At 52.0% G+C, this 14,006-nt stretch overlaps 7 protein-coding genes across 7 annotated transcripts; 2 read left to right on the top strand and 5 right to left on the bottom strand.

Moving 5' to 3' along the window:
- Window positions 1-73: 73 nt before the first annotated feature.
- On the bottom strand, window positions 74-1,977 carry F5J12DRAFT_716461 (ATPase V1 complex subunit H; the record flags this gene model as incomplete). The annotated part of the gene is made up of 11 exons (XM_051741008.1): window positions 74-200; window positions 254-352; window positions 409-534; window positions 591-754; window positions 819-906; window positions 959-1,066; window positions 1,135-1,311; window positions 1,365-1,430; window positions 1,507-1,582; window positions 1,642-1,843; window positions 1,900-1,977. 11 exons carry the CDS (start codon window positions 1,975-1,977, stop codon window positions 74-76), a joined length of 1,311 nt encoding a protein of 436 aa, XP_051602446.1.
- A 71-nt stretch (window positions 1,978-2,048) lies between these two features.
- F5J12DRAFT_479516 (39S mitochondrial ribosomal protein L46-domain-containing protein) lies at window positions 2,049-3,277 on the top strand. The gene is made up of 3 exons (XM_051739624.1): window positions 2,049-2,749; window positions 2,805-2,924; window positions 2,978-3,277. The coding sequence occupies exons 1-3, from the start codon at window positions 2,123-2,125 to the stop codon at window positions 3,134-3,136; spliced, it is 906 nt and encodes a 301-aa protein (XP_051602445.1). The 5' UTR covers window positions 2,049-2,122; the 3' UTR covers window positions 3,137-3,277.
- Window positions 2,976-4,768, bottom strand: F5J12DRAFT_966975 (uncharacterized protein; the record flags this gene model as incomplete). Its single annotated transcript, XM_051750018.1, has 7 exons — window positions 2,976-3,395; window positions 3,454-3,637; window positions 3,752-3,819; window positions 3,901-4,001; window positions 4,077-4,237; window positions 4,337-4,410; window positions 4,513-4,768. 7 exons carry the CDS (start codon window positions 4,766-4,768, stop codon window positions 3,232-3,234), a joined length of 1,008 nt encoding a protein of 335 aa, XP_051602444.1. The 3' UTR covers window positions 2,976-3,231.
- A 67-nt stretch (window positions 4,769-4,835) lies between these two features.
- On the bottom strand, window positions 4,836-7,257 carry F5J12DRAFT_811998 (uncharacterized protein). The gene is made up of 4 exons (XM_051744871.1): window positions 6,899-7,257; window positions 6,613-6,846; window positions 5,861-6,547; window positions 4,836-5,803 (listed from the first exon to the last, which is right to left on the bottom strand). The coding sequence occupies exons 1-4, from the start codon at window positions 7,118-7,120 to the stop codon at window positions 5,324-5,326; spliced, it is 1,623 nt and encodes a 540-aa protein (XP_051602443.1). The 5' UTR covers window positions 7,121-7,257; the 3' UTR covers window positions 4,836-5,323.
- On the bottom strand, window positions 7,258-8,092 carry F5J12DRAFT_811995 (uncharacterized protein). The gene is made up of 2 exons (XM_051744870.1): window positions 7,998-8,092; window positions 7,258-7,940 (listed from the first exon to the last, which is right to left on the bottom strand). The coding sequence occupies exon 2, from the start codon at window positions 7,854-7,856 to the stop codon at window positions 7,515-7,517; it is 342 nt and encodes a 113-aa protein (XP_051602442.1). The 5' UTR covers window positions 7,857-7,940; window positions 7,998-8,092; the 3' UTR covers window positions 7,258-7,514.
- Window positions 8,091-9,217, bottom strand: F5J12DRAFT_811992 (ubiquitin-conjugating enzyme/RWD-like protein). The gene is made up of 8 exons (XM_051744869.1): window positions 9,077-9,217; window positions 8,988-9,015; window positions 8,915-8,935; window positions 8,794-8,862; window positions 8,589-8,732; window positions 8,474-8,537; window positions 8,367-8,426; window positions 8,091-8,315 (listed from the first exon to the last, which is right to left on the bottom strand). Exons 1-8 carry the CDS (start codon window positions 9,172-9,174, stop codon window positions 8,263-8,265), a joined length of 537 nt encoding a protein of 178 aa, XP_051602441.1. The 5' UTR covers window positions 9,175-9,217; the 3' UTR covers window positions 8,091-8,262.
- Window positions 9,218-9,313: 96 nt separating this feature from the next.
- F5J12DRAFT_811990 (uncharacterized protein) lies at window positions 9,314-13,781 on the top strand. Its single transcript, XM_051744868.1, has 9 exons — window positions 9,314-9,632; window positions 9,689-9,865; window positions 9,925-9,988; window positions 10,037-10,540; window positions 10,594-10,955; window positions 11,006-11,740; window positions 11,778-12,472; window positions 12,522-13,202; window positions 13,274-13,781. Exons 1-9 carry the CDS (start codon window positions 9,350-9,352, stop codon window positions 13,517-13,519), a joined length of 3,747 nt encoding a protein of 1,248 aa, XP_051602440.1. The 5' UTR covers window positions 9,314-9,349; the 3' UTR covers window positions 13,520-13,781.
- The last annotated feature ends 225 nt before the right edge of the window (window positions 13,782-14,006 follow it).

Genomic DNA, 14,006 nt, shown 5'->3' with positions numbered 1-14,006 from the left:
TCTTCTCCGCGTATGGTTTCTCAGGAGTTCAAAAAACGTAATCTGGGACGGGTAGCTCTGTAATATAAACGATTCATGCAGTAGTCCACGGATGGCTAACGAGCTGCTGAACGGCGAGGAGTGCGTGGTATCTTACATCGGGGTCAGAGTGCGTCATAAGCTCCATTGCTCGGGCCTTGGCGCCCAAGTCCGTAACTATCCTGTGAAGTTCGATTTAAAAAAACACATCAAGGAAAAGAGCGGATGATCTCACTTCTTCCCCCGTTCGCAGTGCTTTACATATTGTCCAACATCGTGCACAGCTACAGCGAGAGTCACAGGGTCATCTCTGTCCAGTAACTGGACAAGAGCTCTAATAATGGAGTAGATCAACGTGTGGCCAGAGCACAGGGGTGAGTAGTTACCCACTTCATTTGTGCATAATCCCTCTCGTTCAGCTTGTGTGCGTTCTCACGCCAGAACTCCTCGGATTCATGGACGGGCGTCCATGCCAAACGGCCAGAAGCAAGTTCCGACGTATAAACGTCATACGTCCTGGATATTGGGTGTCATACAAACGTGCAGGCGAAGGCGCAGGGACCTTCACTCACGTTAAACTCGCAAAATTCGTTTCCAATTCATCTCTGACAAATTGGATATCTTCCAAGATGTCTTCGTCAGACCACTTGCCTGCTGCAAGGTTCTTTGTGAATGGAAGAAGTTCTGATACCAGCATCGCCGGTAGGTTTGCAGATGGGGCTTTAGTGACGAGGTTCTGCGAGGTGGCTTCATAAGCACGGCAGTAGAAGCTTATAAGAGGGGGGGAGAGGACTACGGACCCGGAATGTAGCTATGATCACGCGGGTGACCTTCTCCTTCGCCGCTTCATGGGCAACTGACGTCAACAGAGGCACAATCTCGAACCTCCTGCAGTTAGATCAACCATAGAGAGGGGGGAGATTCTCCGCTAATAACGTACTTGTTTATTTGTTCTGCGATATCCTGCTCAAAGGACAGCAACCACAAGCAGAATATAACCTGGTAACACATTTGTGGTCCCGGTTTGTGCCGAAGAATTTCAACTAGACTGTACGCGAGTGCGTCAAACCTCTTTTGTGTATATACCATACACATGCGACAGCAAGGAAGCCATACCCTGCAATGATTCCTGGTATAGCCCAGACTGCCTTTCGACATTCTGGACGTGCCAGTAGTGCTTCCAGACACTGAACCGCGACATCTCGCTTGTTAGCGGATGCGGATTGAATAAGCGCCGCGAGAACTCTGAGGAAAGGCTGGAGGTGCTGATGCTGTAATGGTGTTGACTCTGCACTGCAGGTACAATCGATATGGCAAGGAATGCATTCGAAAGAAGGTAAAGTTACCTCAGCAGGATGGTCAAGATTTGCGCGGACTTGAGCTGGACGAATTCGTCCTGAGTTTCCATGGTCCTGACCACAATGAATATATCGGTATGAGCGTCAATAGTAAGATCACCAAAGGTTGTTGCCAAAATGACGCGTCTACCTTAGAAAGGGTGCATATGGAAGGTCCGGATCCGATTGCGCAGTTCGGGTGAAGAGGGGTATCCGTTCGTCATGATCTACAACCAAATTTTACCAATGTATCTTTACAGAGTGCGTTTGTATCGCAGAAACGTACCCAACAAGGCATCGGCAATAAGGACGAGCAGACACTGCATGGTGTCTACTCGCTGAAGCTTCTTGAGCAAGCGCAAATACAAGAGAGCATACGTCTGGCCATCCGATATGAGAATCGATTCCGTCTTTGCTCGCGGCTGCCTGTCTACTTTCTTGATGAGGCTGAGTTCCTCCGACGTGACGAGCCCCGCGCGTTGGTATCCCTGGTAGTCGATTGCACGTCAACGGCGACAGAAGCGGGAGAATTGACAAGGAATACCTCCCAAGGGACTGGCTTTGACCTGATCTTTGCTGAGTGCTCGTCAAGGTAAGCATTCGACACCAGCGACGCTGACATGGCTCGATCGCACCGGCGTCACTGCTGTTCGCGGCGCGTACGTCTACGGAGATCGAGTATTCCCACGGTTTCACTACTTTTAGAAAGTCGACCCCCCTGTGTTGTGATTTTCTAGTCCGTCGTCGCGGTCAACGTCGAAAGAGACATGCTGGCGTGCAGAGGCATTCAGCGTGGCGCGTGGCGACCAGCTGCTGTCTGCGTGCGGCCATTTGCAACTGAAACTCCTACGACGGCACAGGCCACCCCGTCACCACCGCCGACGAGCAGCGATGTCGGTGAACCAACGACGCGTCCGACGCCTCCCAAGAAAACCCGAGCCAGTCTCCACACCGCTATCATACTAAACAGATCCCCTCTCCTCACACGTACACCGACACCGTTCGAACGCGCGTTCTACGCCTACCAAGCCCGGATCCATCGAGCATTGCACAACCCGTTTCCGTACGACTTTTATTTCAAACAAGGGTCACCACTCGAGACGCGCTTTAACATCGAGGAGCGCAGACGAGAACGCAAGGCGTTCGGTGCACCGTTCGGCACGGTGAAGTTGGAGGAGAGGGACGAGGCGACGGAGCTTATGGAGATGAGCTTGCGAGACGAAACAGACCAATCTATGCCTCGGATTCATGAAGCGGACGTCAAGAATGACCGAAAGAATCTCAACAGGAAGGGTCAGCGCAACTTGTACGCCGTGCTTCGAACAAATGAAAATGACAAGGACGTCTGGCGGTTGCCTACTGGTCCGGTCCAAAAGGGCGAACTCTTGCATGTCGTACGTTCGTTCTTCCGTGTATCAGCGCTGTCCATATCTAACCCCCCACGTCTAGTCCGCTATTAGGAGACTCGGAGATGAGTGCGGACGGAACATGGATACCTGGCTAGTCAGCCGAAACCCAATTGGCGTATACCACCCTCCAAAACTGAATGTGACCGAACCAGAGGCAAAAGTAAGCCTTTTTCCCGATATGTCGTGCGACACTATTTCTGACTGGCTCGTTAGGACGTCGTGTTCTTTTACAAAGCCCACATTCTCGCTGGCCAGCTTCGACCCAAGCAGTCACGGTACCAGGACTTTGCCTGGCTAACCAAAGGTGAAATACGGCGGATCACAGACGACGAGTATTGGAATGGTATCAAGGATATGCTATCTGACTTCTAATAATGTATATATTCACTACCTTGAGATGACACTAACCAACTACTGCGTCAACCATATTACTCCTTCACACCCAGATCGTAATAGCAAGTAGAGGGTTATTTGGGTGCCGAGACAGTTCGCCGGAGTTCAGGTCGTTTGCGAGCCTCGTCAAATCTTCGAACGATGACTTCACACTTGGTAGTCTGACAAATATGCTTCGACGCGTTCTTCACCGCTTCAGAGAATAAAGTGAGACCCGCTGCGCGTTCAACGGCTTCGACTAGCAAGCAATGCAATATCAATTCAATCAGTTTGTGGAAAGTGAAAAATGTGCTTACCCGGAGCCACGAAACTCTCAAAAGGTGCTTCGTCGGGAATGATCGCATTCGGCAATATAAATGCCCCTGTCGAGATTTCCGGCACGTCCGGCGTCTTGGGCGAGGACGGCCTCGAAGCCAATACCACCTTGGCAAAATGAGTCGGTACCGAGACGTTGGGCGGCGAGCCGATGACTTCGTAAGTCTTGTAAAAAAAATAGTGGATGACAGTCAAGAAGCGCGCAACAAAAATCATGGCTTATCTCTTACAACGCGCCATTTTCCATCTGGGTCTTTGTGTGGCTAGGTAGAGCGGGACCGTAAAGACGTAGACATCAGAGAAGGAATTCGTGAGACGCCTGCACCAGTCTTCTACATAAGCCCAGTCTAACCGGGCGAATGAGAGAGGGGGAGGGGAAGTAAGGACAACCTAGGATAACTCCAAAAAGTAGGGGAACACCGACTTACAGTGTCTGTTGAACCCATCACCGACTTGAGGTGCGATGTTGGACATAAGGAAAGTCTCGTCCATAGCCTCCTGTGATATTTTCGCGTCTGCAGCGGGGACCCTGTATGTGCGTGACCAAAAGAGTCAGAGTTAGAGAACAACCTTTCCTCCACGCTGCTTTGTTGCCACAACATACATATGACCTCGGTCGTATCCACTCCGGAAGTAATCCTGCAACTTGGCGCGGAAGGGAACAGGCAACGCGTCGTCTTCCGTGAAGCTCGACCTCGACCTGTCCCCGTTTTCACTTCCATCCGACAGGGGACGACGGCAGCAACGCAGACTTGCCGAGGGAGGCTAGTGTGAGGTGTTCTGCCGTCTAATCGCGTCGCACAAACGCAAAATTTCAGCACAGAAAAAAAAAGGGGGGGCGAGCATGAGAATACTAATACATACCCATGCAGGGTGGCGATATCTTCGATCGTATGCCACCGTATAGGCTTTGCGAACCAATAGATCCGGTACCGGTCCTATGCATGAGTGAAGTGGTCAGCCTTCCACCGTATGCCGCGATGTAAATCCGAGGTCTCGGCAGTTCTGGAAGGTGAAAAAGAAAAGAAAAGAAAACCCACCCGGATGCCCGTATTTCAATACCGGTGACACCAACGCGCCCGAGACCGCGGCGCTCGGTATTAACTTCGCATCTCCAGTGGGCCCTACCTCCACGATGGGCGGCCCAACGGCCGGGATGACTGCTGTGCCGCTGGAAGTCACACTGGCCGGTCTTGGTCGTCCAACACCACGCGCAGACACGGCCGCAGCGATTCCACCGCCTACGACTGCGCCAACCGCGAAGCAGGCGGCGTGGATGGCAGCTGCAGAAGGCATCTTGAAAAGCTTTTTCGTGGCCACGGCTGATTACTAGAGTAATGTGGATCAAAGCCGAGGCTTCGCAGTCCCCGAAAACCTCGTGAATATCTCGAGTAAAACAAGAACATATTTATTCCAACAAACGACTACGTATCATGTGTGGAGAATAGCGTGAAAATGACATTCGATATCCGGAGTCAAACTCTAAAAAATCCAAGTGAACAGAAGCATGATACGGGCCCATTGAAGAATGAGCGGTCAGTGATTATTAACAAAAGATGTTCTTTCGGAAGGCCTGCAGAATCGAGATTTGGTTTAGTTGGTAAAGCATGCGGTATACAAGTATTATTGAGGCGAGGAGAAGGACGAGAGAAAGAGCCAGAGAGTAGTAAGGAATATGAGAGGGAGATAATCGAGAGAGGTAATCAGATATTGCACAACCTGTTTTCAAAGAACAAAAGGAGAAGTAATCAGAACAAAAGGTTTGGAGCCAATGGCCATGCACAGATGGACAACACCCTGTTAGCAAAAAAACGACTCCGTAAGGTAAGTTCGTCTGTGAAATGCGAGTGTCTATATCTCCAAAGGCTCATGCGTGCGGGCTTCGAGACCCATACCACGTGCGACCGTAGCCTGTCCATCATTGTTCGCCGCCGCCCGCCGTTGCCCGAAGCCACCAACGCCAGGACCACGTGGCTGTCTAACCACACCACTCGCGCTCTCGTTGAAATTGCCATTAATGGAACCGGTGACAGTAGCAGGCAGACTAGGCACAGGAGGGATAGCGCTGCTGTTCCCACTACCATAATTGCCGAACAGCGCGCCAAACCCACCAGGGGAGCGGCGAGACGGAGAGGCGATAGTGGCGTAGCCCTCACGGATATTTCCGTTGGATGCACGTGTGGCCAGGCGTGGAGCCTGCGTGTGCAGGGTCTTCATGTCAGGCATAGACTTTTTCATGCGGAGGGTAGTAGCGAGCTGGGACTGAGAATTTGATGCAGAGAGATATGCGGATGGAGCGCGCGACAGGGTAGCTGGCTGAGTCCTTTGGGCCTAACCAAAGACGTGTCAGTACCAAGCGAATAACAGCAAGAACAAGGTCCGGTTTACCCTGTTTGGGTCGATGCGAGTTACGACCGCATATCTATCTTCACCTTCTCCGACAGAGTAATGAAACACGCCCAATTTCTGAGCAATTAAATGAACTACCCTCCTCTGTTTAGGGGTCAGGGACCTAGAAAATGCGAGTTCATCCCGCATAGGATCGTCCCTAAAAAGTAAGATTCTAGAATAGATTTCAAGCGTGGATGGGTCGTTTAAGTCTAGCTCATTGGAAGAAGCAGCCTTTTCGGATGAACTTGGCGTGGCAGGTGCCACCGGCGGAGTGGTCGTTGAGCCGAAAGGCTGAGAAGTCGGGAGAGAAGAGATAGGTGGAGGGGAGTACGGTTGCTGATACGCCCCAGTAGAGAAAGAGCGTTGCGGAGTGGCAAAGTGAGGCGGAGAAATGGGGCCAAAGTCGTCGTAAGTTTGAGCTGCCTGCTGCTCTTTTTCCAACTGCATGGAGCGCATCCGACGAAGGGCTTTCTCTCTTTCGATACGCTCCTTTTCGCCCGCCTGCAAGACCTTCTTATATTCAACGCGGAGTTTGCGACCTTGGACTTCGAATCCGTTCAAGGCTGCTACGACGGCATCTGCATCGGCAGCCTGGCGGAAATTGGCGAAGGCGAGACCGCGGAACGAACCCTGTTGATCCAAGTGATAATTGAATGCATAGGGGGTAGGGATGGACAAGGATGCCTGCGAATGATCGGAGAACCTGTTGACCTCTGTTTCTTCTTGACGGGGGATCACGGATGACTCACAATGATATCAAGGAGCGTTTCACGTTTGACGTTGAAAGGTATGTTCTTGATCACGATAGCAGTGGGTATAATCTCCTCTTCATTGTTTTGGGTGGGCGCCTGCGCGGCGATCGCGGAGGAGGGTTGAGCGAGATGGCCCATGGGAGGGGATCCACCCGACGACGAGAAATCAGAGTTGTTGTTTGGCGAAAGGGAGCGACTCTCCTGGATGACGGATGAATTATCGAGCCATTGCTGTAGGGAGTGAGAAAAGAAATGGGTCGAGGTCAGGAACGGGGGCACGTACAGTGGGAAGGCCGCTGCGAAGAGAAGGCTTGAGCTTAAGCGGAGACGGGCCCATGGCGAGAGGGTTGTACTGGGTCTGAGGGGCGGCGAAGGGATACGGGGATCTGGTGTCAAACTCGTAATTGTCGTGAAGACGGGGCTGCTGCTGTTGCTGGTACTGCGATACTTGCTGGGTGCTGCTGAGCGACAGCGAGGAGATGTCTGGGGTGGGTGACGAGGACATGACTGGGGACTAATACGTCGTAAAAAAAAACCAAAACCAAAAGAAAAAAGAAGCCGAGCGAAGGGAAGTACAGAAAAGAAAAAAAAGAGTACCAGCGATGGGTTTGTTGTCGATCGAACACCGAACAAAAACACGGCCCCCACGCCACTCTCGCTCCCTTTTTATTCGACTTGCTTTATGTAGTCATTTTACATGGAATTCGGAATTAGTCTCTCGGCGCAAGGCACAATGTATTCGATCGTACAACCCCATCTCTCAGCAAACTAGACACCCCCGATGACCGATGCCATGCCAACCATGACGATATTTTGCTTCTCCACAGAATGTACCACAGGTCAAGTGTCTCGATCCCATGCCTCCGACGTGAAATCGCATTATGTAGGCTCCAGGCCGTCTACGCACAGACAACAACAGGCTTTGGCACAGCCAGCAGACTGTCCACATCTACGCGTAGTTCGAGGCTCGAAGAGTGATCCCAAGGTCCCCTCCGACGTTTGGTGGTCGAGCACGGACTGGATGTCGGACTCGGTCCACACATACTAGTATCGAGCTCAGAGCATGCCACGCGTGTAGAACTGGGCTTGGCGCGTGGAGGGGGCGATGGCTGGTGGGGGAGAGCCCCCTGAGGATAAAATGTTGGAGATGGCACGGACGGCAGTCTGTGCTTGGGCTCCGAGCGAGGTGGGAGCGGGCCATGGAAGAGTCTGAGTGCACTTGGAGGTGGGCGGCGGGGCATGATAATAGAAATGAGGGAGTTGAGAAGGAGTGTGAGTTGACAACTGGAAAATATCGATGGCGATCAACAGTTGAAGATGGTCAACTGCAAGAACCTGGTTTAGACAGGAGAATCACTGAGGAGCGTCGGCTATGCACGTACGACGAATATATATACGCGACGTTCCACCAGGAAACGGTACTCGTTGATTGTCCGTGTGGACAGAGTTGGTTGAAAAGAACCAAACTGTGTGAATCGGAAACAATCGTTTCACTTAGACGCCACAGAGCAGAAATACACCAATATTGGAAGAAACCACCACATTGTATCTACAACAGTCCTTTGGAAAGCAACAACATACGATGACGAAAACGTTACATCCTAACTGCGACGTGCTACATGAATGCAGGGGAATCAGAAGCGAATCTCACGCCGAGCCATCCAACGGGCGGTAGTGCTTCATGAGCTGAACTTTAAAAGCTACAAGAGATCGATCAGCGCGCTTTTTCATCTCCCCGCGGCTAATCCTACCTTCAGGGTTACTCCATAGATTGGCTGCATCGGGGTTAAGCGGAGAAGCATTGTTAGGTTCTGTTCTACGTCAGTATGCCGCCAGGTTCCTGGATATCGTTACCCACCTCCCAACAATGACTGAAGAGAGAGCAACACCGTTTGTACGCTGTACACCGCTGACCACTTGTCCTGGCAGGGCCATAAGACAATAAAGACCGCTTTAAACACCATCACACTTACCTGTAAAATATCCAGGCAAATTGCGCCGCCATTAATGTCCACATTCGGATGGTAGCATGGCGTCTCGAACTTGATGGTCGGCGCAGAGTATGGGTAATTACTAGGGAATGAAATCGAGATTCGGAATGCAAGACCACCATATATCTATGTATCGCCACGCAGTCAACTCGATGGAGTGACAGGAAATCGAACAAAAAAAACGTACAGTACCCGGTGCCCCTTCTATCGTACCTGCCCATTCAAACAGGTTGGAGTCGTTTTTGGGAAATGCGGACTGCAAACTACTTCAGGATTGCCTGGGACATGCAATGACGATGTTCACGCACAATTCCAGGTGAAGAGGACATCTTTGTGTGGCACAGTCAAAATCTGATCATCAGCTTGTCATAATCGACCCACCAGGAGTGTCATGAGTTCGTTGCTCAAACTGTACATATTAACCAGAGTCAGCAAACGGTAAACGTTTCTTTGATCTGCAAGTACTTCACCGTTTCGTTACACTGCCAGGACCGTCTCCGGGAGAGCCTGTAGCAGCAGACTTGACAGCATTTCTTGAAGGTGCGAGTGAGGACGTGATTTGATCCATTTGCGAGGTCGACGGCGAAGAGGAAACGCAGTGCAGTTCTGGAATGGACGCGCCCGTCACGTGTCTCACAAACATAATTATTTTTGATCAGCAAATAAATAAATAAACCTGTCCGGCAGGCTACACCGCATAGTATTACGGAGCGACTGTACAGTCTCCCCAAGTACCTGGTTTGATGGCGACGACAACCAGTTTCACGCCGACAGCCTCAGAGCTCGCTCTGGTCAACCAGATATTCGCACAGGCGGACACCCAGAAAATTGGCATCCTCACCGGTGACGTCGCCGTCAAGGTGTTCGGCGGATCCAAACTTCCACCAACTGTCTTGGGAGAAATATGGAGCATTGCAGACGAAGACAACAACGGTTTCTTGACAAAGAAGGGCGTTGCTATTGCTTTGCGTCTAATGGGCCATGCTCAGAAGGGCGAGAAGTTGAACAAGTCACTCCTCAGTAAACGTGAGATCCAATTGCTGTCTCATTCACCCTGACTTCTGAACCCACGGATGACGTAGCTGGGCCGCTCGCTACTATCGAGGGTGTCCATGCACCCTTGATACAACAAAGTACGGGGATGTCAATACCAAGATCACCCCCACCCACACCAGGCCTCCCCCCTTTGACACCGCAAGACAGGGCCAGGTTCAACAAGATGTTCCAAAGCTGCGGTCCCGTAGATGGCCTATTAAGTGGTATGTCCTATTTTATTCTCTCTGGTACATGCAGCTACATACACACCTATCATATCAAGGCGATAAAGCTCGTGATATGTTTGTCAAGTCAAAGCTGCCCGTCGAAACGTTATCGCAAATATGGTCGGTTCTCCCTCCTCCGCGGATATACTAATACTCATTCCGTTGTAGGTCTCTTTGCGACACACATGACAGAGGCGCTCTCGACTCTGCCGACTTCACGATGGCCATGTACTTGATCCAGACAGCCATGTCCGGAAAGCTACCGTTCGTACCCACGACTCTCCCACCGGGTTTATACGAACAAGTGAGCGGCGGCAGTCTCACTGCCCAAGTAACCGGAAGCAGCGCGCATCTAGGGACCCCGGCCTCATCTACTTTTCCCATCCCACCGACTAAACAACCAGCAGTGCAACCACAATTCACTGGCCAGGGAGTACATAACGTCGCACCTGCACTACCTTCTAGGCGCCATGGTCCCGCGGCCCAGCCACCCATGATACCCCCATTTCCACAGGCTGCCGTACCATGGGACATCACGCCTGCCGAGAAGGCGGCCTCCGATCGATTCTTTGATACCCTCGACTCTCACAAGCGTGGCTACATAGAAGGGGATGTAGCGGTCCCATTCATGTTGCAATCAAAGTTGCCAGAAGACGTACTGGCTCAAGTCTGGTGGGTGTCGTAATCTCTCTCGTCCCCCTGCACGTATCGAATGTGTCTTCCAGGGATCTCTCCGACATCAATAACGATGGTCGGCTCACACGCGACGGATTTGCGGTCGCGCTGCATCTCATCCAAAACAAGCTTGCCGGTAAAGATGTCCCAAACACGCTTCCACCGACACTCGTACCTCCGTCCATGAGAAAGGCTACCTCTCCGTTTGCTACAGTCGCCGCCTCTCAACCTCCTGAAGCCATCCTAGATCTTCTATGGGATGAACCTTCTACGACGTCAAACGCACACAATCAGCCTCAGCCTACACACCAGCCCCAACACACGGGCACACAAGCGCCAGCACATCCTCATGCCTCGTCTAGCGCTTTCCAAGCACCTCAAGACCCCTTTGCCACATCATTTGTCGACTCTTGTAGGTGCAGCCTCCACTTCAGCATATATGATGTTGACGAGCGCCATCAGCGTTCAACAAGGATCTTCTAGGGGATGACGATGACTCCCACGCATCTCCTCCCCTCCACGATCAGTCCGCAGAAATCGGAAACGCCCAGAACCAGTTGAACTCTACAAACAAGTCTCTGCAGGCCGCGAAAAGCGAGCGTGAAAACCTCGAGTCGACATTGGCTGCGCAGGCTGCACAACTCTCGGCGTTACAAACTCAGCTCGCATCTGCTAAAGCTTCGTTCGAGACGGAGACCACTCTGTTGAACAACCTTCGCGAACGTCACGCAGCTCAGACGGCCGAGATCCAGAAAGCGCGGGAAGAACTTATCACGAGTGAGAGCGATCTTAGTGCTATACGCGTCGAAAAGGCGGAACTGGAGGGGTCCTTCTTACGCGATAAAGAGGAAGTCCGGGAGCTGAACAAGAAAGTGATAGAGATCACAAGTCAGATCGCTACCACAAAGCAGGAGGTGGAGAAGATCAAGAAGGAGGCGAAGCAGCAGAAAGGGCTTCTTGCCATCGCACGGAAGCAATTTGCTACCAAAGAGTCTGAGAAGGCGAAAGCCAACGAAGAACTGGAAGAGGCTGAGACTGACCTCGCCAATGCCACGAAGGAAATCGAGGCGGAGGAGGGCGGAAGTGGGGTGTTTCCCGTTGCACAGACCATTGAGCGGGCAAAGTCTCCTACCGACTCATTAGCATTTGCTGCTGCTCAGCCATTGCCGCTTACTCCAGATATGACGGGTACCACGAGTCCTACAATTGCCAAGAGCAACAATCCATTTGGGAGACTTGCCAAGTCCGCCGAGTCTTCCTACTCCCCGATCTCAGTCTCCTTTTAGGTCTTTCTCCGTTGCACTTATGCCTCCAAGTTCTCCCCCACCCGCGACCTTGCCCCTATCGCCCGAGACCAACCCATTCGGTCTTAAGCAAGCGACCGATGCGAGACCGCAAGAAATTTTCGAAGAGGTGTCGGACGACGACGTTGTAGAGGGCGCGACCACTCCTCGTGTCCGAACGTCTACGGATTTCAATGCTCTTTTTGGTGCCAATGAAGAACATTTTTCTACTCCTGTCAGCGACACACCTGTCAACCAAGACAACGATGCTCCAACTCGTGTTCATACGTTTGAAGCTGCGGTCACTCATTTCCCCGCACTCGAGGAGATGCCCGAGCAACCACCAACAACAAGCGAGAAACATACCGACCTGTCCACGGCCTTGTACGAGTTGGATGTCGAGGATTCGGACAGCGACAGCGACGATCACACTAGCGAGAAGGCTTTCCATGAGGAAGAAGCCCAAGCTCCAGAGGTCGCCTTGCCAACCAAGGAATCACCGTCAGCAGCAGCTCAAGCCTTCTTTGAAGGTGCCTTCGGCGTTGCTGGCCAGAGCACGGAGGGCCCTGCCGCCTCAGAGCCAATACGCGGAACGGAGGCTCTAGCCGAGACCTCGTCGCCTGCTTTTGACCCCTTTGGTGTACTAGTGAAGTCCGCTGAGACTCAAAACTCCCCTAGCACCTCTGCCAAATGAGTCCGGCACCGTGACATTCCCAGGTTCTTCGCAAACGTCGAATTTCTTCGATGACACGTTTGGTGAAGATTTTGACTTCGGGTCCCAATCTGTTGCAGAGAAAATACCCATTGTCGAGTCTCCGTTGACCACGACTGCCCCTGTGAACGGTGGCATCCCCACAGACAAAGCGCACACGTCTCATGGTATTGGACGGTTCGATTTATTCTTGCAGCCAAGCAACGCTAGCACATCTGCTGCACCACCAAAGGAAGCGGAAACACAACAGACCGCTGCACATATTTCATTTGATAGCAGTTCGGGTGCTTGGAATACCAGTCAAACCCAGCCTGAGCAAACAGACCCCAATCAATCAGGCCTCACGAGTATCTCGTTTGACGAGGCATTTGGAGGACTCGATTCTTCTCAGGCGCTGAGGCTGGGTGATTCGTTATCTTCGCGGTCCTCTCAGGTGGTCACGTTACCCGGATCCGTCTCTGGGAAGCCATTCCCCGCGATGAGTCCTCCGACGTCGCCTCGCGGTTCCCCCCGTGCAGCTTTGGGAAGACCAACTTCGCCGCAACCGCGCGCCACGTCGCCACCGCCCCGAGTTGCTTCCCCGAAGACGCTGAGGTCGTCGACGTCATCGTCCAGAGACGTTCATGAGAAGCCAGCACCACCGCCACGGCATTCTAAGCTAAGTGTGAGTCCTTTCCCTGCGTTTCGGCTGCGCTAGTTTGTAATCGCTGGTGACCCATTATAACCATCCTGTAGTTGCGGTTACCGTTTGGGAAGAAAAAGAAACATGATCAGGCACCTCCTCTTCCACCTTCAAGCCTGGCTCGCCGAGCAAATCCTATTCGGGAACAAACTGGACCACCCGGTACCGAAGACGACGACGACCAGTCTGTCAAGCAGCTGTCTTCCATGGGCTTCAGTCGTGATCAGGCTGTCGCGGCCCTCGAGGCGAACGACTATGACATGCCGAGGGCACTCAACAGCCTTCTGGGTGCACAATAATTGGTTGTGGGTCCCGTCATGCATGATATGATATGATGTGACGATCTTTAGGTTGTAGTTTTTTTCTTGTTTTAAGTTTTCACCCGCGCGTGGTCCATTCCTTTTCTTTCGTATTCCTCGGATGTATAGCTCTTCAACACCCGTACATACACACTACACACGCTCATTCATAATCTATATTCCCCCTTCTTTTCACAATTTAACTCGGCTAGCCGTCACCTCGTGGTTGAGGCACGACAAGGATGTGATTCAGGTTCTTCCCCCGCCCTGGAGTGGCTCGTCGAACACGTTTTCGATAAGCTTTGTTCCCTAAGAAACAGGCCAAAACCTGACTTCTCAGTCCTACTAGCATGCACGAGGTGCCTTGCTTGATTGTCCTTGAGGCAGCCTCGAGATTGGAACCAACCCTGAGTATGTGAGTGTTGTTTATCCCTTCTCACGGCCGCAGTCAAAACACCATTATGCGCGTACATGTCAGCTTTGTTTC

Source organism: Pisolithus orientalis, assembly GCF_024613125.1.
Source record: "Pisolithus orientalis strain OTSU chromosome Unknown F5J12scaffold_6, whole genome shotgun sequence".
Lineage (NCBI taxonomy): Eukaryota > Fungi > Basidiomycota > Agaricomycetes > Boletales > Pisolithaceae > Pisolithus > Pisolithus orientalis.
Note: the sequence above shows the minus strand (reverse complement) of the source record. Positions and strands in the feature narration are given on the sequence as shown.

What these genes read in the sequence shown, in the direction of transcription:
- F5J12DRAFT_479516 (XM_051739624.1), top strand. Translation starts at nt 2,123, where the DNA reads ATGCTGGCGTGCAGAGGCATTCAGCGTGGCGCGTGGCGACCAGCTGCT. An exon ending in AGGGCGAACTCTTGCATGTC is followed by an intron (nt 2,750 to 2,804) that starts GTACGTTCGTTC and finishes CCCCACGTCTAG; the next exon opens with TCCGCTATTAGGAGACTCGG. An exon ending in TGACCGAACCAGAGGCAAAA is followed by an intron (nt 2,925 to 2,977) that starts GTAAGCCTTTTT and finishes CTGGCTCGTTAG; the next exon opens with GACGTCGTGTTCTTTTACAA.
- F5J12DRAFT_811998 (XM_051744871.1), bottom strand. Translation starts at nt 7,120, where the DNA reads ATGTCCTCGTCACCCACCCCAGACATCTCCTCGCTGTCGCTCAGCAGC. An exon ending in AAACGCTCCTTGATATCATT is followed by an intron (nt 6,548 to 6,612) that starts GTGAGTCATCCG and finishes GATCATTCGCAG; the next exon opens with GCATCCTTGTCCATCCCTAC. An exon ending in CTCGCATCGACCCAAACAGG is followed by an intron (nt 5,804 to 5,860) that starts GTAAACCGGACC and finishes GTCTTTGGTTAG; the next exon opens with GCCCAAAGGACTCAGCCAGC.
- F5J12DRAFT_811995 (XM_051744870.1), bottom strand. Translation starts at nt 7,856, where the DNA reads ATGCCCCGCCGCCCACCTCCAAGTGCACTCAGACTCTTCCATGGCCCG.
- F5J12DRAFT_811992 (XM_051744869.1), bottom strand. Translation starts at nt 9,174, where the DNA reads ATGGATCAAATCACGTCCTCACTCGCACCTTCAAGAAATGCTGTCAAG. An exon ending in TGTCCTCTTCACCTGGAATT is followed by an intron (nt 8,863 to 8,914) that starts GTGCGTGAACAT and finishes AGTAGTTTGCAG; the next exon opens with TCCGCATTTCCCAAAAACGA. An exon ending in TCTATGGAGTAACCCTGAAG is followed by an intron (nt 8,316 to 8,366) that starts GTAGGATTAGCC and finishes GATCTCTTGTAG; the next exon opens with CTTTTAAAGTTCAGCTCATG.
- F5J12DRAFT_811990 (XM_051744868.1), top strand. Translation starts at nt 9,350, where the DNA reads ATGGCGACGACAACCAGTTTCACGCCGACAGCCTCAGAGCTCGCTCTG. An exon ending in CAAGTCACTCCTCAGTAAAC is followed by an intron (nt 9,633 to 9,688) that starts GTGAGATCCAAT and finishes CGGATGACGTAG; the next exon opens with CTGGGCCGCTCGCTACTATC. An exon ending in GAAACGTTATCGCAAATATG is followed by an intron (nt 9,989 to 10,036) that starts GTCGGTTCTCCC and finishes ATTCCGTTGTAG; the next exon opens with GTCTCTTTGCGACACACATG.